We start from the raw sequence: 20,247 nt of genomic DNA on the forward strand, positions 1-20,247 counted from the left end.
CTCCGCGCCGCGCACACGGAGGCCGGGGCCGCAGCGCCGCGTCGTCGCAGGCTCCGCCGGCCGGGAAGGGCCGCTCCCGCCGCCGCCGCCGCCCGCCGCGCCCGCCCGCCCGCGCCCGCCGCCGCCGCCGCCGCCGCCGCCGCCCGCCGGGCCCCGGGACCGCCCGCGCCGCCGCCCCCGCGCGCGCCCGGCCGCCGCCGCCTTCGCCTTTTGTTTCCTCCGCGCCGGCGCCCCCGCCCCGGCTCGCGCTTTGCAGGGGACGCAGCGCGCGCCCCCAGCGGGCCCGGGAACAGCCGCGGCGCGCGCGCCTGCGCGGCCGCCCCGCCTCCGCCCCGCGCGCGCGCGCCTCTGCCGGCCGCGCGCCGGCGCCGCCTGGCGGGCGGGAGGGGAGGTGGCAGGCGCGCCTGCCGGAGGGGCGCACCTCGGCGCTCGCGCCCCCCCCGCGAGGTAGACCGCGCGGCCGAGGCGGGCGGGCCGGGAGGAGAGAGGCGCGTCCGATCTAGCCGGGGTGGGGGCGGCGATGCGGGGGGTGCTGTGTTCTGTGGTCTAGACGGCCTGATCCGGGCAGGGGGCGTGTGCGCTCGGCGCACCTGCGGGACTGTAGCGACCCGGGCCGGCACGTGTGGGGAGTGTGGGCGCGTCCGCTGCGCCCCGCTTCTCGTGGCCGGAGAGAAGGGAGGGGGGCGGGCAGGTGCCGCGGCCCGGCTTGTGGGGAGGGGGCGGCGGCCATGGAGCGGGTGAACGACGCTTCGTGCGGCCCGTCGGGCTGCTACACCTACCAGGTGAGCAGGCACAGCACGGAGATGCTGCACAACCTGAACCAGCAGCGCAAAAACGGCGGGCGCTTCTGCGACGTGCTCCTGCGGGTGGGCGACGAGAGCTTCCCCGCGCACCGCGCCGTGCTGGCCGCCTGCAGCGAGTACTTTGAGTCGGTGTTCAGCGCCCAGTTAGGCGACGGCGGAGCTGCCGACGGGGGTCCCGCCGACGTGGGGGGCGCCGCGGCGGCCCCGGGCGGCGGGGCCGGGGGCAGCCGGGAGCTGGAGATGCACACTATCAGCTCCAAGGTGTTCGGCGACATTCTGGACTTCGCCTACACGTCCCGCATCGTGGTTCGCCTGGAGAGCTTCCCGGAGCTCATGACGGCCGCGAAGTTCCTGCTGATGAGGTCGGTCATTGAGATCTGCCAGGAAGTCATCAAACAGTCCAATGTGCAGATCCTGGTGCCCCCTGCCCGGGCCGACATCATGCTCTTTCGTCCCCCTGGGACTTCGGACTTGGGCTTTCCTTTGGACATGACCAACGGGGCGGCCTTGGCTGCCAACAGCAATGGCATCGCAGGCAGCATGCAGCCCGAGGAGGAGGCAGCCCGGGCGGCTGGTGCAACCATTGCAGGCCAGGCTTCCCTGCCTGTGTTACCTGGGGTGGACCGCTTGCCCATGGTGGCTGGACCCCTGTCCCCCCAACTGCTGACTTCCCCATTCCCAAATGTGGCATCCAGTGCCCCTCCCCTGACTGGCAAGAGAGGCCGGGGTCGCCCAAGAAAGGCCAACCTGCTGGACTCAATGTTCGGATCCCCTGGGGGCCTGAGGGAGGCAGGCATCCTTCCCTGCGGCCTGTGTGGGAAGGTGTTCACTGATGCCAACCGGCTCCGCCAGCACGAGGCCCAGCACGGTGTCACCAGCCTGCAGCTGGGGTACATCGACCTTCCTCCTCCAAGGCTGGGTGAGAATGGGCTACCTATCTCTGAGGACCCCGATGGCCCCCGAAAGAGGAGTCGGACCAGGAAGCAGGTGGCATGTGAGATCTGCGGCAAGATCTTCCGTGACGTGTATCATCTCAATCGGCACAAGCTTTCCCACTCTGGGGAGAAGCCCTATTCCTGCCCCGTGTGTGGGCTGCGGTTCAAGAGAAAAGATCGCATGTCCTACCATGTGCGATCCCACGATGGGTCCGTGGGCAAGCCCTACATCTGCCAGAGCTGTGGGAAAGGCTTCTCCAGGTGAGGAAAGGTGCCCTCTCCCCCATCTTGACCTGTCCTATTCCTGGCTCCTGGGACAGCTCCTTGCCAAGATCTGAGGGTGTGGGACTTGTGGGGGTCACTTGATCGTACGGGGCCATGTCAGGTTTGGGCTGAGTTTTAGTGGCCCTGATTTTGAGATGGTGTGGCCAAGAGCTGCTTACTCTTCCCTCAGGGAAGTTCCCTATGCGAGGCGTGCCCTGCTGTCTCTCTTCCTTGGGGCCTTGTGGGTAGGGGCTGGATTCCTCAGGCCACAGCCACAGGGCCTCACCATTCTTCTCCCTGGGCTCCCTTTGTGTTTCCGGCACCAGGCGTGGGGCCCCCTCTGGGGGCAAGAGGCTGGGCTCCTCCAGCAACTTTCCCCGCTTGAATGGCTGCCGAGGGAGGGGCTGAAACAAGTGCATCTGGGAGTCCTGACGCCACCCTGCCACCATATCCCTCAGCCCAGCACTGGTGGTCCTGGGTGGGTAGGCTGGTTTGCCCCTCAGAGCCCCCTGGAGTCAGAGGGCACCGAGTTTGGCACCCAGAGTCCCTTCTTAACACGGAAATCTTTGATCTGCCCCAGAGCCAAACTGAGCCCACAGATCCCCTTTATGTTTTCAGGACAGAGAGGAAGGGGGGGGGGCAGGATGTCTGTTTAGATTCACTTTTAGCGAGCCCGACAGGGAACTGAAGCAGCTCCGGGAGCAGTAGGTTGTTTTGTTTTCCTCTTAATATTCAGAATAAAAGACTGGTTTTAACTTGCCTGGATACTGAGGACCTTGTGTGTGTGGACCCGGGGATGGAGAACTCCCTCAGAGGGGCCCCAAGCTGGAACCAGTCTTACCGGTCAGGCAGCCCCTGCCCACCTGCTCAGACGGGCATCTGGTTTACCAGCCCAGCTGGGACTTAAGGCTTCATCCCATGGCCTCTGGGGACTGAATTCCATCCGGGTGGCATTCATTGGCTGTGTGGCGGGAGAGGGGTTGGGGGTGGGGAAGGCTGAGTTTCTAAGGGGCTTTCGTCTGGACAATGAATCACACATACCCCCTCCCGGAAAGGCTGCAGCGAGGCAGCCCCGTCTCATTCGAAAGCCACCTCCTCGGTCCTAGAAATCATTGAGTTTCTGGTGGGGGGAGGCGGGTAGGCAAGGTCAGTGCTCACTTCCCTTCCCCCTCTGGAGAAAACCAGGGCAGAGAGGCCTGGGGCTTGTGTAGTCAGAGCTGGGTGGTGACTTTGTCTTTGTCATGCTGGGGTGGTGCAGAGGGAGTCCTCTCCAGCAGTGTTGTGTGCGCAGTGTGGGAGGGAGGCCAGGCCAAGTTTGTAGCCCCCGTATTTCGACATCTTGTTTTAAAGTCTCTTGGTTCTCTCTCTTCCAGGCCTGATCACTTGAATGGACATATCAAGCAGGTTCACACTTCAGAACGGCCTCACAAGTGTCAGGTAGGGACCGGGCCAGGGCAGAGATGGGCAGGAAAATGCTGCTGTTCTCACAGTCTCGGCCATGATGTGTGCTGGGCTGGCTGGCTGACCACCGCTTTGCACACCTCCCCCTCTGTCCCTCCACCCTCCGTCTGCTCTCCTTTGTTCTTCCCCCCAGCCCCATCCCCCCCACTGCTGATGTCCCCTCCTTCCTGGTTGCTGGGTCCTGGTTCCCACCCTGTCTCGTCTTTGCTCTGTTGCTTGGCTTTCCTCTCCCGGCGTGTGTCGGCTCCTTGGATGGCGGGGCACGTTGTGTAAGTGTCCTGGGGCTCCCCATTGGGCCTGGCTTCTGGTTCCCAGCAGCGTGCAAGGGCCCCCGTGGGGAGGGAAAGGTCGGTGAAGGGCTCCTGGTGGTCTTGTCTCTTCCCCTGTGGCCAGACAGCCTGCCCTGAGGGGGCGCTCCTTCCGGGTCCCCTCAGACAGGAGGGGTGGGTGGCCTCACCTCCTAGCACTGGCACCTGTTTATCCCCATCCTGAGCCAAGTGTACCAACAGTCAGGGTTTCCGAGGACTGGAAAGCAAGGTGGTCTCTTCCTTGTGAACGCTTTGTGTAGCTAGCAGTGTAGGGAAGTCTGGGCACGATTCTCACCCTTGGTTTGTTTCTGGAACAACATGTGGGGGTCCTGTGGTGCCCAGAAAAATTTGAGTCTCCTTTCCTGACCACTGTGTATTCCTGTGTGGACGGAAAACACACCTGACTTCTCCTTGGTTATGTCCTCTCCTGTGCCAAGTCCCCCCCGTGAGGGAGAGACAGAGTTGTGGGATGCTTACTACAACCTCTGGTGGGATAACCTGCTTCTCTTTTCCTGTTGGTGGCAAGGAGGGAGGGTTCCTGTAGAGAGGGACGGATGTGCTGTAGGTAGGGCAAAGAGCCAGGGTCCTGGTGCGGACACTGTTCACAGATGCCAGGCTAGGCGGCCTCCCGAGGAGAATGACTCCGGGTGGGCCTGCTGGGATCTGTCTTTGCCTCATTGCTTCCTCTCTTCCTCTCTCTCTCTCTCTCTCTCTCTCTCTCTCTGGTTCTCTGATTCTCTCATCACAGAGCACATTCTGACTCTCCCAGGTAGTGTGCTGAGCACCCAGGGCAGAGTAGGAGGAGCCCAGAGGGCAGTGGGGATGTGCCCGGTGGCCTGGGGGGGTAACCTGCACTCTCTGCCCTTTTTCCAGGTGTGGGTTGGGAGCAGCAGCGGCCTGCCGCCCCTGGAATCTCTTCCTAGCGAACTGCCATCATGGGACTTTGCCCAGCCTGCTTTGTGGAGGTCGTCCCATTCGGTTCCTGACACCGCCTTTTCCCTTTCTCTAAAAAAGTCATTCCCAGCCCTTGAAAACCTGGGCCCAGCACACTCCAGCAACGCTCTCTTCTGCCCAGCCCCACCAGGATATCTGAGGCAGGGCTGGACTGCCCCAGAGGGTAGCCGGGCCTTTACCCAGTGGCCTGTAGGTTAGCCTGGCCTCCTTGGAGAGGGTTTTTTTGTGGAGGGGAGCAGGAGTGGCAGTGGGTCTGAGACCCCTGCTTTGGAGAGGTGCCCGTAGAATGGTTCCTGCCCAGTATGCCCAGCTCCTCCTGGAGTGACTAACTGGGAGGCTTTCCCAGCTCAGAGACCCCTGATGGGGGTAGCAAGGGAGCCCCACAGGAGTCTCCCCACAGCCTCCAGGATCTTTCTGGGCTCTTGTCTTTTTTGTCCCCCTTTAATAGGTGGCACCTCTGTGTGTCTGTCCTCGCCTGTGTGATTTTGGAGGTTGGTGCTTTCCTGGGAACTAAGCCTCTGGCTTTCATGCTTCCCCTCCCTGGCATCACCTCCCCTAAGGCATGGAGTTCCAAATGGGGCTTGGCCACCCCTCCCCCCACTCTAGAAGTGACTCCTCCTTCAGAGGAGACTCTGGTACATCTCCAACTGGGTCAACCCATGCTGCCCTCTTCCCTTCCCACTCAGACAGGTTCTGCTTTCATTTCTGGCTAATGAATTAGACTTTTGTGTTTTTTGAGGTTTATTAGCAGGTCTGCTCAGGAACTAGACTAACCAGTAGCTTTATATCGGGTCACCCCAGTCTATGGCTTTGGGGGCTAATAAGCAGGTATAGACCCCCTCAGATCCCAGTGGTGCACCCTGTTAGCCCCTGCAGGCTCCGCGGGGGTAATAGGAGTGATGATAAAAGTTTTCATTCTAACACTTGAGGCTTTGTGTGTTTTGTCTTTGGTCTGTGTCATAACACTGACAACATTGTCCCATGGTGTATGAACCCACTCCTGCCCCGCCCTCCAACACACATTCTCACAGACCTGCTGGCCCCACCACCAGCCCCATAGCCAGAACGCCCCAGTGATGATCCAGCAGGTGAAGACATTCTGGCTTTCATGCTTTGGGCTGGCCAGCCGGGTGTGCCTTACTTTCAAGTAAGCCTGGGCTTGGTTAAGCAGCAAGGGCCTCTCCTATGCACGGTGTGTATTCTGAAAGCAGAGGGGAAGGGACGGCTCTCTGGGAGTTAGTTCCTTGGGCCCCTGGCAGAGCTGGGCATAGGCCTTACCTCTCAGCCCCTCCTGATGAGCAGAGGAAAAAAGGGGTCACCAGTCACTTAGAGACTGGTGCCATAGCTTGAGTGAAAAGGCCATTCAAAGCAGGGAGGCATGGAGCCTGAGGCTTAGCAGTGGCACCGAATTAAGTTTCCTTACCCGGCCCAGATGCCCCCGACACTGGGGATATGCGTTTGGTGGGCCAGGACATTTCTACCATGTTGAGTTCAGCCTGAAGCTGAGAATCTACAGCAGCTCAGGCCTCTCCCATTGCTCCCAGTGGCCCCACTTCCCAGGGCCTAGTTGGGATGGTGTGGGCTGGAGTGATAGCTCAAATGAATGGAGGTGGGAATAAGGGAGCTGATACCCCGGAGAAACGAGAAGGCAACAGGCCCATGCCACTGGGCCTCTGCGTGTCCTGACTTTTCCAGGACTGTGGAAAAGACACCCCTTGAGGCTGCCAGGTTTCAAAGGCCACCGAGGGTGGGGAGTACACTTGTGTCCTTGGTACCATCTGGGTCTCATTCCTGAGCAGCTCAACCCTTGGGAAGAAAAGCTTCAGGAAGTGGGATGGGGAGAGACTGGAAGGGGAGGGAAGGAAGCATGACTGGGGCAGGGGTGAGTGCGATGACCAGAGGTGGCCAAGCGCAGGGCCAGCCGAGCTGGGGTGGCCGGGACAGGCAGGCGTCCTCACCCAAAGGGCTGTGGGCAGAGCAGCAGACCCAAGCACCAGTGATCAATCAGGCTTCTCTGCCGCTGGCCCGCTCTACCTGTCTCAGGGCCCCTCTGTCTTCTCCGTCTCCAGAACAGGAAACGCCTTTCTCCTAAGAGCCTCGGCATCGCTTCTAGGTGTCCCTTCTTTGAGATCTGTCTCCCTCAGCCACTCTTCTCTGTCCCTTCTCTCCTGGCTCATTATGGTCCATGATGTCTGAACTTCTGGCACTTGTACACTTTCACAATTCCCCCAGAAAATCTTGGGGACTCCCGCCACCGAGGATCAACTCTGGCACAGAGAAGCCAACCATCACTTCAGTGGGAAAGCTTTTGTTGTGTTTGTGTTTTTTCCCCCAGCAACAGATTTACATTCCTAATTATGTTTGTTCAGACTAAAGTTAGCTCTCACTCCTTAAGAGATAATCAGTGGAGGACGGTGTGGGGGAGTCAGCCTGGCCTGGAATTTTAAATTTGATCAGCTAATCCCCCAAATGGATAATCCACTTGTCGATAACTGAGGTTTGGCTGTCTGTTATCTTTAGGTAGCAAAGTATGACAGGCAATACTTTAAAGGGCAGGTCCCAAAAGAAGGTTGGCAAGAGAAACAAGGCATCTCTTTCATAGCCCTCTAGTGGCGCCTTCACTCAGGGAAAGCGGAAGACGAATCCTGAATGCGTGCTTTCAGCCCCCTTTTCCTACACCTGGCCCATGTTTGGTTCCTCTGAATTCTGAGGCATGGACCACACTGCCTTCATGGACGGAGGTGTGGTCCTCAGATTGCTGGCTGGCAAATCTGGCTCTTATCCCTGCATAAGTCGACAGGTGTTGACTCCCAAGGGTGTGGACAGCAGCCCTTGCTCTGGCTTACAGGCTGGTGGTCTAGGGGGAAGTGTCTCATGGCCCCCTGTGGGGGCCTGTGATAGGGTCATGAGGTTCCTGCCCGAAGTAGACCCCACCTATAGTCATGGAACTGAGTGCCAGTGATGCCTTCTCATCACCCAAGTGCTTGAGTTTCCCTGCACAAACCCTGTCACCTCTCCCTATTAGGAGTACTGGCTACCAAGTACATGGTGTTAAAAATATCGGCACCTTTTACTCACCAGAAGCTACCTCTACTGAGCCTGGAGGTGGTAAGAACATAGGCTCAGGGACGGTTTCATATTCCAGCCGCCCTGTATTCTCTTTAGGCCTCCATCTGCTTAGTTGTTTTGGAAAAAATCACTTTCTAAACTTAACTTCATCTGTCAAATGAATATACTACGTCACATGATAAAGGCCGTATTTCATTAATATAAAGTGCTCTATTCAAATTAGTAATATTTACTTAAAAGTGACTGAGGACCCCAAGGCCTGCCTTGATGCACACAGACATTTGGGAACGGATAGCAACAGTGGTTCTTCCTCAGCACTCCATGCATTTGCTTTTCCCGTTGACCACAAAGTCAGGAGGTGAATTTTCACCGTGGTCTTACCTGGAGATCTCAGGCTGTGCTTCTGTTAGGCAGAGGTAGCTGGAGTAGCGCTGCTCTAGCAAGGCAATGGGGCAGTGCGCGTTCAGTGGGCTGACACCCAATATGGAACATATTTAAAGATGTATGTTGCTTTCTCTGTGCAGTTCTAGAACAGCAAACACAAACACACAGAGAACAAAAGTAAGCATCCCTGAAACACCCCCATGGGGCCAAAATGACTTAAAAATCACCAGATTCAACTCTCCTGAGTGCTCTTCTATGACCTCCAAGGCTGGGCTGCCTATCTAAGCTCAGGCTGAGGAAGCGTGTGGGGAGAGCAGTGACCAAGACCGAGTGGAGCCTCAGGAACAGGAGACACCCAGGGACCTGGGGCTGCCTTCCGCTCCTGAGTCATCTGGCCCTGGGCCTGGCTGTGAGCTGGTGCTCACACCACTGCTTTCTATGACTGCGTTCTTGGAGGGTGATATCACAGCCTGTCTCAGGCTGTAAAGATGGATAACTTGAGGTCAGTGCTTCTGAAAAGCTAAACGTGGTGCCTGTTTGACAGAACGAGTGCTCAATCAATGCAGGGTAGTGCCGTTATCCTTGTTATTGCCAGCACTTCCCCAACTTAACCTTTCACAAATGTTGCTGAAGCCTCCGACCTGTTTTCTCTCTGGTAATTCTCAGTAGCAGAATTGACACTATCATTTTGCAGGCTGCATTTTCAGTACAAATTGTGAGAATATTATGAAGAAGAATTTTTGTGCTTTGTCCTGCCTTTCCATTTTCCTGTGGCTAAGCCTAACGCCACTATATAAATTGAATTCTTTGTAGAGGGGAAACCCAGGATGGAGAACATGAAGAGTGATACGTATATATGCCAGGAACTCACCTGTAAATTCACTAATAGTCAGTGCAACTAAACTTAAACTCCCTAAACTCAATTCTTAATGTTGAAGGATGATTATTTTATAGAGGAGTTAGAATTGAGTTAGAACAGGTTTGGGGTGTGTCATGCTGATCACTTGTAACCAATGATTGCAACTCAGGTGCCCCATGAGGAGGCATCCTAGGAACTGAGAGCAGCTACTTGGCATTCTGAGGAAAAACAGGGGCCAAATTATAAAGCTCTCAAGGAAAAGTCAGCACAGGAGTCCATGTGTTCGCCATAAATGGTTTTTGCTTCACCATGTGTTTGGTGGGGAATCGGGTGTGGAATACCAGTTTCTACCTCATCCCATCCCATTTTCCTTTCTGCCCTCAGACCTGCAATGCTTCTTTTGCCACCCGAGACCGCCTGCGCTCCCACCTGGCCTGTCATGAAGACAAGGTGCCCTGCCAGGTGTGTGGGAAGTACTTGCGGGCAGCGTACATGGCAGACCATCTGAAGAAGCACAGCGAGGGGCCGAGCAACTTCTGCAGTATCTGTAACCGAGGTAATCTCCCTGCTGTTTCCTCACTTCCAGAGGATGGGCCTGAGCTTTGTGGGAGGCCTGGGGATGCCTGGCCAACCACCTCAGATGCCACTATTCACACGGCTGGCCCTTCCTTCCCACTGAACAGTAAACACCTTCATTGCCTAGCTAGCTGTTTGCTACCCCTTCCTATCTGAGTTTCTTGGGAATAGAAGTCCTTGGAATGGAAGTTTCCAGATGTTGCTCCCATGCTTGGGCCTGTAACACATACAGCTGCTGCTCACGGATTTTGTAGACATCATGGCACTATTGAGGTTGGTGAGGGAGTCATTAGGCCCCAGGAAATGGGATCAGAAGGGGTCCTTGTTGGAGAGTTTTTGCTGGCTGATTCCCTGGCATCTGGATATCAACAAGGGGTGGAAACTTTTTAGCACAAATGGTCAGAAAAGATCCCAAGCCTGGGTCAGTTGTGGCCTTGATGACAGAGGAAAGTGGAAGTTGCTGAGCAGGGCAGTGTGCGGACGGCCTGGGTCAGCTCGGGTGGCGTCTGGCTCTGTGGTCCCGGTGTTGTGTTGGATGAAGGCAGCTTGTCCCTGGGCTTCTGCCAGGGCTTGTTGGCGTTGGAAGGACTGGAGGTTTGTGTTTTGCAAGCACAGTGTCAGTGGAGGAGGCTTGTGCCGTGTATGTGCTGGAGGAGGTCTGGCAGCTGTCTGGTGGGTGTGAGGGTGCTTCTGCACAGTGCGCTTGCTTTGGCTAGGTGGGGCCGTGACTGGGGAGTCCTATCTCCTGGTCCCAATGCTTCTGGAAATTTTATTGTGACTCAGTGGAGTAAGTACTGAACCAGAAGTCAGGGCACCTAGGGTTTAGTCACAGCCCCTCCTACTTCATACTATGTGACCTTGAGAGCTCCCTTCCCCTCTCTCTGCCACAGTTTCTTTATCTCTTAAATGGGGTTAAGACCACTCCCTTGCCCACCTCACAGGGTTGTTGTGAGGATTGTGGGAAACAAGGTGGGTGAAAGTCCTCTGAACCCCACAAGGAACTGCCCCACAAGGAGGAAGCCCCAACACTTTCCAATAGTATCAGGAAAGACGCGGATCGCCGAGGCTCTGGTCTGGACCAGGCACAACTTCCCTGCAGTGCTTGGCTGGAATCTTTGGGTGCCCGTGCTGTCTCCCTGTTCTTGAGGTCCCTGGTGGAAAGAGACTGCTGAGAATTTGAGTGTTCTTGGTGCGCTGGAACTGGGCCCTTCCTGGGACTGCATACCTGGGGTTTGCCGTGAAGGCCACTGCCGGTCGATATGGGTACCATCAGGAAACCTGCTGTGAAAATGGGAGGTGCTAGTAACAGCCGCTTCAGCTGTCTGTCCTGATTTCCAGCGTGTCAGAAGAGTCCATTTCTGGCAGGAGCGTCCCTGGGTAGCGAGCACTTGGGCTGAGCATGCAGGAGGCTGTCAGACCATGGCTGACCACCTTGACTGTGGCTGTCCTGGCTCTCGGAAAAGATGGTTTCCTGTCTTGTTTCATCCTGACCTGGCTTCCTGACAGTATCCCCAAGTAACTCTGATCCTGCTGCAACATGTGTTTTGTCAAGTTTTCAAAGTTGAATTTCTCAGCCTGAGAACTGGGGTCAGAGCCCAGAGGCAGGAAGACAACAAGCATACGAGCATGGAGAAGAATCCTGACGATGAGACTCAGCCTAGCCCAGATTACAGTGAGACAAGAACTGGACAGTGGACGAGATGCAGGGCTGGGGGCCCAGCTCAGGAAGAAAGAAGAGCTGGGAGCAGCAAGAAACCGCAGGAACGTTGACCCAGTTAGAAGCCAGCTGATGTGTCGAAGCCAACAACTACTGCACATGAGGATTTGTTTTCCTGGGCTGGTAGAGAGGACTTGGGTGTGACTGCAGGGTTACATGACTGGGGTCGGGAGCCAGAGGGCAAACCAGGGCCAACCTTTCTCAGAAAAACCAAGACCAGGTCTGGATCAAGGCTGAATAAACTACTTTGGGGACCAGAGTCAGAGTGGAAGTCTCGTTCCTCCAGGAAGACGCGAACTCTGGGTCTAACCCACCCTGGGTACTCAGAAGGAGAGAAAACAATTACAGTCTTTATCAGAAGAGAAGGAGCAGGATTCTACGCCTGGACCCACTTCTTGAGCAGAAATAGGGAGAGATTCCCCATGCTCCTACCCAGCAAAAAGAGGAAGGCGGTTTTTCCAGGAAGAGGATAAGGACACCAGAGACACTTGAGACATTGGAATTAAAATGCAGAGACCTTGGTGTCATCTTTTGCCCTGCCTGCCACCAAGGCTGTGAACCTCTACAAGGATTCAAGCAAAGGTTTAAGCAAAGGTGACGTATCAGCCGCAACAGCTGAGGTTGGATCAGGTCAACATCCAAGCCTCTAAGATCCTTCAATCTGAACAGTTCTTAAGTAATCAACCTAATTACCTACAATGACTGCTGGCTGTGAAGAATGAAAAGAGGGGAGACAGCCTGGCTGCCCTAGCCCCACACTTGACTCAAATGCAAGTTTATGAGACAGATCGCCTAGTTTTCATCTTAGTGACATATCAGGATGTGGGTCATACCATCTCTAGAGGAAAACACTTCTCAGCAAAGATGTATCATGGCTGGCAAAGCATGTCCTTTTTTCCTCAAGCTGAGGAAATCCATTGAATTGAACAGTGAACAGGAGAGAAGTTTTTTTTTTAAACATTTATTTCTATGCAAGAACTGGGGTACAAGCTAGATGTGCGGGAGGGTGAGAGGATTCACCAGAGACAAAGCGGGGAACAGAACAGGCAGACTGACTGAAACACAATGCTGAGGGGAGCAGCGGGTGAGACAGGAGAGGTCTGCCGCGCCATGTGGGAATCTCGCCGGCCGACCAGGACTGAACTCTTGTTGCAGAGGCTGCGGATAGCTTCATAGCGCTGCACTCAACCGCCTGCGCCACCAGGGGAGGCCCACCTTCCTTTCTTTTTAAATTTCTGTAGCAGGGCCTTTGCTTATATGCACGAACTTACTGATACAAGGAAGAGGGAATCTGCCTGGGAATCTGCCTTTGACAGAGTCCATATTTGGACTCCAACGTCACTGCTGAAAAGGCAGAGGAAGGCTTCTCTCCAGTCAGATGTAAGTGCACATCATCGAGGCCAAGCATGGTCACAGACAGTCTGCCTGCCGCTCCCCTGGATTGAGCTGACACCAACCTGCTTAGTGCCCCCCTTCAACACAATTCAGTTGGGCATGTTTCCACCAAGGTCTGGATGGGGAGAAAGCAGTCCCCAATTCTTGCAGATGTGGAACCTATGAAAAAAGGGTTCTTCTTCTGCGGTATAACTGCAGCATGCCAGGCAAGAAAATGTCAATTTTGGTAATAAATTCATTGTCTCTGGAGTGCGAGAGAGGATGGTTTGTAGTTGTAGTGGAATCACATGCATGCTCAGTGTCTCCATCACACCTGGATCAAGCTGCCACTTTCATTCTTGGTTAACCAGTGGCGAACAGGCAGATGAGTTTAGAATTCCAGCTAAATATGCCTGGCTTTAAAGATACGTTCTTAGAAACTCAGCTTCTGCTTTATCCCAACACTTGGCTGCCGAGTGGCTCTGTGTTTAAATTCTGGGCTTCAAGTGGCAGCTGTGGATCCACTCCTACCACACACCATGTGGTTTCGCTATAGATAGTACAGTCTGCAGCTGGGGGAAGTCGAGAGGACCCAGCCATGTGTTTCTTAGATTTTTCAGGAAAACGCAGTAAGTTATCAGTGAGCATCTGCTGTATTCCCCTGGTATAGCTCTTCCCGCCAGGAGTAAACATAACAATTCTGTCTTCTGGGCCTCCCTGGTAGCGCAGGGGTTAAAGACAGTGTTATCAAGCCATCACCAGCCACTGCAACATGAGTTCGATCCCTGGCCTGTGAGCTGACCCACGTGGCCTGCCATCTTGCCCACTGCTCCCCTTAGCAGTGTTTTTCAGTAGATCTGCCTGTTCTGCTCCCCACTTTGTCTCTGGTGAATCCTCTTACTCCTATACCTCTGTGCTTACACCCAGGCTCTTGTATGCATAAATAAATCTTAAAAAAAAAAAAAAATTCCGGGCCTCCCTGGTGGCATAGCAGGTTGAGCACAGTGCTGAGGCTGTCTGCAGCCTCTGCAGCGCGGGTTCGATTACCGGCCGGCCAGGGAGATTCCCACATGGCACGGCAGACCTCTCCTGCCTCGCCCACTGCTCCCCTCAGCAGTTCTTTCAGTCAGTCTGCCTGTTCTGCTTCCCACTCTGTCTCTGGTGAATCCTCTCACCCTCCCGTGCCTCTGGCCTGTACCCCAGCTATTGTATAAATAAAAAATCTTTAGGGCCTCCCCAGTGGCGCAGCGGTTGAGCGCTGGGTTGCGAAGCTGCCCGCGACCTCTGCGGCGCCGGTTCAATTCCCGGCTGCTCCCCAGCCACCGGCGGAGGGTCCCACATGGCGCGCAGACCTTTCCTGCCGCCCGCTGCTCCCCTCAGCAGTGTACTTCGGTCCTTCTACCTGCTCTGCTCCCCGCTCTGGCTCTGGTGAATTCTCTCACCCTCCCGTGCTTCTGACTGTACCCAGCGCATGTATAAACCAAAAAAAAACCAAAAAAACAAATAAATAAATAAGACATACCTCTAGAAAATTAAAAAAAATAAATATTTTTTTAAAAAAAAATTATGTCTTCCTTCCCTCCTCTTACATCATACCCGGCTCTGGTATGCCATGGAGAGAGTTTCATTACCAGCCCCACAGGGATTACAAAACAAAGAGGGAAAATTCCCTTCTAAAGTAGCTTCATATCGGGCCTCCCTGGTGGCCCAGGGGGTAAAGACGCAGCAACCTATGAAGCTGTCTGCAGCCACTGAAGCACGAGTTCGATCCCCGGCCAGCCAGGGAGCTACCCACATGGCGCAGCAGACCTCTCCTGTCTCGCCCGCTGCTCCCCTCAGCAGTGTGTTTCAGTCAGTCTGCCTGTTCTGCTCCCCACTCTGTCTCTGGTGAGTCCTCTCACCCCCACACCTCTGGCCTGTACCCCAGTTCTTATATGCATAAATAAATCTTTAAAAAAAAATAAAGTAGCTTCATATTGTCAGAGAGTCCTGATACCTTCAGCTGGTTGCCAGGGGCCACGTGCCAATCCAAGAGGCAGGGCTGGGATCCTCCTTTCCATTGGCTCATCTCTTTATTCTTGACTACATCCTCCCTCTTAGGAATGTTCATAGGGGACCCTCTAAAGCCAGTCTGATGCCCAGTGATCAGGCAGATGACTCAGTTATAGTCGGGACAACTTGCTGTAGCCAGCGGGCGAGACGTCATTATTTGGTCTGGGTAGGTCTGTGGAGTAGCTGTGTTAGGAATGGAAGGAATATTTAATCCAGACCCACATTTCCCTTCCAGACACACAGATCAGCCCCCATCCACCAGTGGCTTCCAGTCAGACTCGCTAGCATGGCAGAGAGAGGCACGAGTTAAGTGGTGACAGTGGAACCAACTCCAAAAGACTGAGGGAGCTTTCTAGGGCCAGGGCCAAGCCACAGGACCAATAGTGAAGGATCAAGTTCTGGTGGCATCTGGCGCCGCGGTGGAGTTCAGGCTCTGCCATTCAGTAGCTGCGTGCGACTCTAAGTTACTCAGCCACACCAAGCCTCTGTTCTTCCTCTGTAACATGGGTGTAATAGCTGTTCCCAGCCCTAGGATGGTTGGGGAAATTATACAGAAAAATGCATGGAATGCATTGAACCCTGGCACAGCATTATCACTTGATATGGTTTCAGCAGCAATTCGAAAGGCCATGCTGACTCAGACTTCTAAATGAGTCTTTTGCAGACATTACATAGTACTTTCCAGCCTCTGACCTGCTAGTAGTGAATCCCAGGAGAATACCTGAGAATGTGTCAACCAGATCTAGAGTGGATTAAAAAGAAACCATCAAGGTCCTGGCACCCCAAGTGGGCCTTACACTAAAAAATTTTGCTTCCTACTGAAGGCACTTTTGGAATTTTGACCAAGTGGGCTTCAATGGTACAGCTTCTTCCTGTGAAACCCAAGTCAGAATCCTTAGCCTGGCCCACCTGGTTCCTCAGACTTAATGGCTGGTGTGGAAGCTGGTCTAAGATCAGCTCTTCTTAGCCCGTGATATCTCGTGGCTTAAAGTGGCCTGAGCCAAGATGGCTGGATTGCCCCTCCCCTCAAATGAAAACAAAGAAAGAGTATCCCTGTTTCTTCTTTAAGTGAACCTAATGGATACTCCAAAAACATCACCAGGAATCAGAGATCCTGTGTTCCTTTAACCTAACTTCCTGTTTTTGTTGTTCTTCAAAAGGCCTAAATAGTTACTAGATTCAGTTATTTTGAAGGTGAGCATGTTAGGAAAATACAATGTGTCCTGATAGATAGAGGAAGGGGGTTCCTGAAGGCATTCCCTTGGGATTTCATCTTGCTGCCTTCTGGTATGTTGTCTAGTTTACCTTTCACAGGTGGTAAGCAGGCACTGTGCTGGCTGGAGTCCTGTGGCTGCCCTGGAGTCCCACACACTTTCTGACTATCTTTCTAGCTATGGTCCTGGCCCCTGACCCAGGACTGTGAGACATGACTCAAATACTGTTGCTAACGTGCCAAGCGAGCAAGTTGGCATTTGGCCTCTGGCACGGGCAGGAGCAGGATCTTAGACCACCCCTGCAGGCACCACAGCCCTGCCGAGAGGGCTCTGTGGAGAAGCCAAAGACAGTGCCGCCCTCCGGCCTGAGCCAGGGGGCTCCTGTGATTGCAGTCCTTTTTCAGCCAAGGAGGGGGCCCCTTCTAGGTGCAGCTGATCTGGGAATGCTAGCCAGAGCGGCCAGAAGTGAGGTGTGGGGGAAGCAGAGAGTGTCTTTGCTGGCTGCGGGATCTCATCTCCTTTTGTCTTGTTTAGGTTTCTCCTCTGCCTCCTACTTAAAGGTCCATGTTAAAACCCACCACGGTGTTCCCCTTCCCCAGGTCTCCAGGCACCAGGAGCCCATCCCGAATGGGGGAGCAGCGTTCCACTGCGCCAGGACCTATGGCAACAAAGGCAAGCGACCCCTTGCTCTGCACTTTGCTTCTCTGCGCAGACTGTGTTGTGGGGGCGCTAGGCCGGGCGTGGGGAGGCAAGAAGGCTGCCGGCTTGCTGGCCGCCTTGAGGAGGCGAGGAGATCTGAGTGGCAGTGGCCTCCAGGACAAATGTCACAGTGGGTATCTCACTCTAGGGTAGTGAGTGAGGCTTTAGGGCACTGCCGAGATCCAGCCCCGCCTCCTCTCCCAGCCCTCCTCCCTTGCTCCTGGCCAGCCCCCACAGTCTGGAGTCCTGCAGGGGTGTCCGGGGCCCACAGCAGGAAGAGGAGCCCTGCATGATGAGTCACTCGGGGCCTGTCCTTTGCCTGTCGCCATCTAAAGATGGTGTGGAGCTGCAGCTGAATGCTTTCTCCCACTGTGACCTTGAGGGCGGGGGAGCCAAGGGCTGGCTTCCCCTCCATAGGGGTGATTGGTTGCTGTGAGCCTCTGGCTGCATCTGTGAGGTGCATGGTGATCAGTGAGCTAGCTGACTGCCTCTGATTGGAGTTGGTTTGCACAGCGCTCCCTAGGTCCCACTTCACTTGTTGATTCAGGTTGTTCTGTGGTATTTCAAGTTGTTGTTGTCTTGGGGACGGCTCCAGGGGCTTGGCAGATGGCAGAGATGGCATGCTCCACGCTCCCATCACAGATCTCCCTTTCCCGGCATGGCTCTCTGAACCTGGGCAGGAAGCTGCCTCTCTGGTGGAGGACTCCAGTGTGGACCAGGCAAGGTAGAGTGGTGGGGTTGTCCTGAGGCCCAGCTTGCCCTGGGCCCTGCAGGGACAGCCAGCTGACTGAGTTCTTCAGAGTTGCTTTAATCTCTGTGCTTTGGCTGCTCGGCCCTGGAAAAGTTTTGGCAGAGAGAAGGTGGTAAGGTTTGTAGTGTCAGGAAAAGGATTGGCTTCTGTGTCTCAGCCATGGATGGGGTGTGCCCAAGGTGAAGACGTCAGGGCTACGGTTCTGCCTTGCTAGGGTGCAGCTAGTCGGTGCAGGGGTGACATACCTGCTTGGTGTCATCAGAATGGCCATTTTACCCCCACGGGCAGCCAAGAGAGCCAAGGAGTTGGGAGTCTGAGTTGTTCTGGGCAGAAGCAGTGGAGTTTCCCTCTCCTTGATGCAGGCTGAGATGGTGGTGAGCAAAACACGTGCACCTGCATGAAGCGCCGTGGCGAGGTAGGCCGGCAGTCCCAGGGCCCTGCTGTCTCACCCCCATAGGCACTCCAGGCTCCCAGACTGACCAGCTGAATCTCCGTGGGCAGTGGCGGCCATCAGCTGCCCTCCACTGGCCTGTGAGCTGGCCCCTCCCCACCCCTCCAGGAGGGGCATCTTCCAGAGCCTGGCCTCATCCCTCCTCTGTGTTTTATTTTCTCCTAGAAGGCCAGAAATGCTCACATCAGGATCCGATTGAGAGCTCCGACTCCTATGGTGACCTTTCAGACGCTAGCGACCTGAAGACGCCGGAGAAGCAGAGCACCAATGGCTCCTTCTCCTGTGACATGGCAGTCCCCAAAAACAAAATGGAGTCTGACGGGGAGAAGAAGTACCCCTGCCCTGAATGTGGGAGCTTCTTCCGCTCTAAGTCCTACTTGAACAAACACATCCAGAAGGTGCATGTCCGGGCCCTTGGGGGCCCCCTGGGGGACCTGGGTCCTGCCCTCGGCTCACCTTTCTCTCCCCAGCAGAACATGTCTCTCCTCGAGTCCTTTGGGTTTCAGATTGTTCAGTCGGCGTTTGCATCGTCTTTAGTAGATCCTGAGGTTGACCAGCAGCCCATGGGGCCTGAGGGGAAGTGAGGCAAATGCTGTGTCCCCACGGAAACGACCATCGGGGATTGCTGAGAAATGCTGTGAATGCGGAGGGAAGTAATGTCTTTGGGTTCTGTAGCTGAGAGATTTTTATTCGTTTTTAACTCCCCCCCCCCAACGTTATCACCCCACTCCCTCTCCACCACCCATTCTGCACCCCTCCACCCCCAGTGGTCTTTAGAAATAGATTCTCATCTGATATTCTGCAGAAATATCTCCAAGACCTGGTATGGGACAAGGGCAGAAAACACTACATAGGCCTACGAGGCAACACCAGTCTGGTTTTTCTAAAGGGCGGAAGCTGGAATTCCTGGTGCTCAATTCTTAGTGACCCGAATCCCAAACCAGTGCCTGATGGCATCCTGGGGCCTCAGTGACTTTGGTCCCCTCCACTTCCCTAATTCCTTGTTTCCCCCTTCTCATAGCCCTCATAAGAAACCAGAATAGGGTTTCTACCCACTTACACAATGCTGATGCCCAACTGTTGTTAAGGAAGCTGGAAGCCTACAGCATCCACGGACCATGGGTGAGTGTCCTCTGAGAGCCACCTGAGTTTGACCCTTGACCTAGAGGGCCCCAGACCTTCCTGAGCCCTGCCTGAAGACTAGCATTTTGCTATAAGGCAAACTCAGCTACAGAGGACACCCCCACCTCAGATTCCAGTTCTTATGTGATTTTAACCATTCAACTTGCTGTTGGGTTTTAATTCTCTAATTATTATTATTATTGTTATTATTTTTTAGGACCAGTTGTAGTGAATTGCTACTGAAAGCTATCCCAGGTGATACAGAGCTCTTTGTAAACCGCAGTCACACGTTAGGGTTAGTATTAAACTTTGTTTAGATGTACCATAATTAACTTGGCTAGTTGATTGTTTGAAGTCTATGGAAGAAATAGTTTTATGCAGAATTTTAAAAATGCCAGTCTGATCAGGGAGGTAGGGGGCTTCAATGCTGTTGGGAGCCAGGAAGGTGTAGGGGAGCAGGAGGTGGAGACATTGTGTGCCTCAGTTGTGTCACCTGGGAGCAAGCCCAGGCTGACCTCATGATGTGAATTGATCTGATCAGACTGTATTAAAAATGTTAGTACCTTACTCTACCTGCTCCCCTGAGTCCAGTTTTTTAGCTGTGGGGGGTCTTTGGGACCTAGAGAATGGGCAGTCTATGCTGCTGCAGCCTGGGTGGCAGTGGGAACCCAGCAGACCTTCCTTTCTCTTCACTGCACCAGTTCCACTGGGATCGATGGGAATCTTCCCACAGAGGACTCAGCTGCCTGCATTCACCCATTCATCACAAATACTCATTCCTAGTCTTCACTGCTTTATGCGAAGCCTGGCCTCAGACCCTGGGGACATGGTAGTAAACAGGACATCGTTGTGGAGGGAGACAGTAAACAAGTAAGCAGATTTAACTGATCTCAGATATCAAGAAGTCCAAGGAGGAAAGCCTGGCAGTGATGGCAAAAGAGTAGTTAAGGTGGCCCAGGACCCTGTGAGGCAGCAGTTAGGGCTCTGGGAGATAAGGCCTGGAGTTTTAGAGTGTTCAAGGGGCCTGACGTAGCAACTAGCTAGGACCTAAGATGGCACATGGCCAACGAGAAAATCCTCACAGTAAGGGGCTTTTTTTAAGTTTTATTATTTATTTATGCATACAAGAACTGGGGTACAGGCCAGAGGTGTGGGGGGTGAGGGGTGAGAGGATCCACCAGAGACAGAGTGGGGAGCAGAACAGGCAGACTGACTGAAATACACTGCTGAGGGGAGCAGTGGGCCAGACAGGAG

General features: G+C 54.5%; 1 protein-coding gene across 4 annotated transcripts; it reads left to right on the top strand.

Annotated features, from left to right (window-relative positions):
* Window positions 1–728: 728 nt before the first annotated feature.
* Window positions 729–18,455, top strand: PATZ1 (POZ/BTB and AT hook containing zinc finger 1; the record flags this gene model as incomplete). 4 transcript variants are annotated; one of them, XM_084253386.1, is made up of 5 exons in its annotated part: window positions 729–1,999; window positions 3,376–3,439; window positions 9,422–9,593; window positions 16,505–16,642; window positions 18,037–18,455. In XM_084253386.1, 5 exons carry the CDS (start codon window positions 729–731, stop codon window positions 18,453–18,455), a joined length of 2,064 nt encoding a protein of 687 aa, XP_084109512.1. The 4 variants fall into 4 exon arrangements, with proteins under 4 accessions (XP_084109512.1, XP_084109514.1, XP_084109513.1 ...); XM_084253388.1 differs by having other exon boundaries at window positions 16,570–16,642; window positions 18,037–18,182; XM_084253387.1 differs by lacking the exon at window positions 16,505–16,642.
* Window positions 18,456–20,247: the final 1,792 nt, after the last annotated feature.

The sequence above is a fragment of the Talpa europaea genome (assembly GCF_964194135.1).
Source record: "Talpa europaea genome assembly, chromosome: 14".
NCBI lineage: Eukaryota > Metazoa > Chordata > Mammalia > Eulipotyphla > Talpidae > Talpa > Talpa europaea.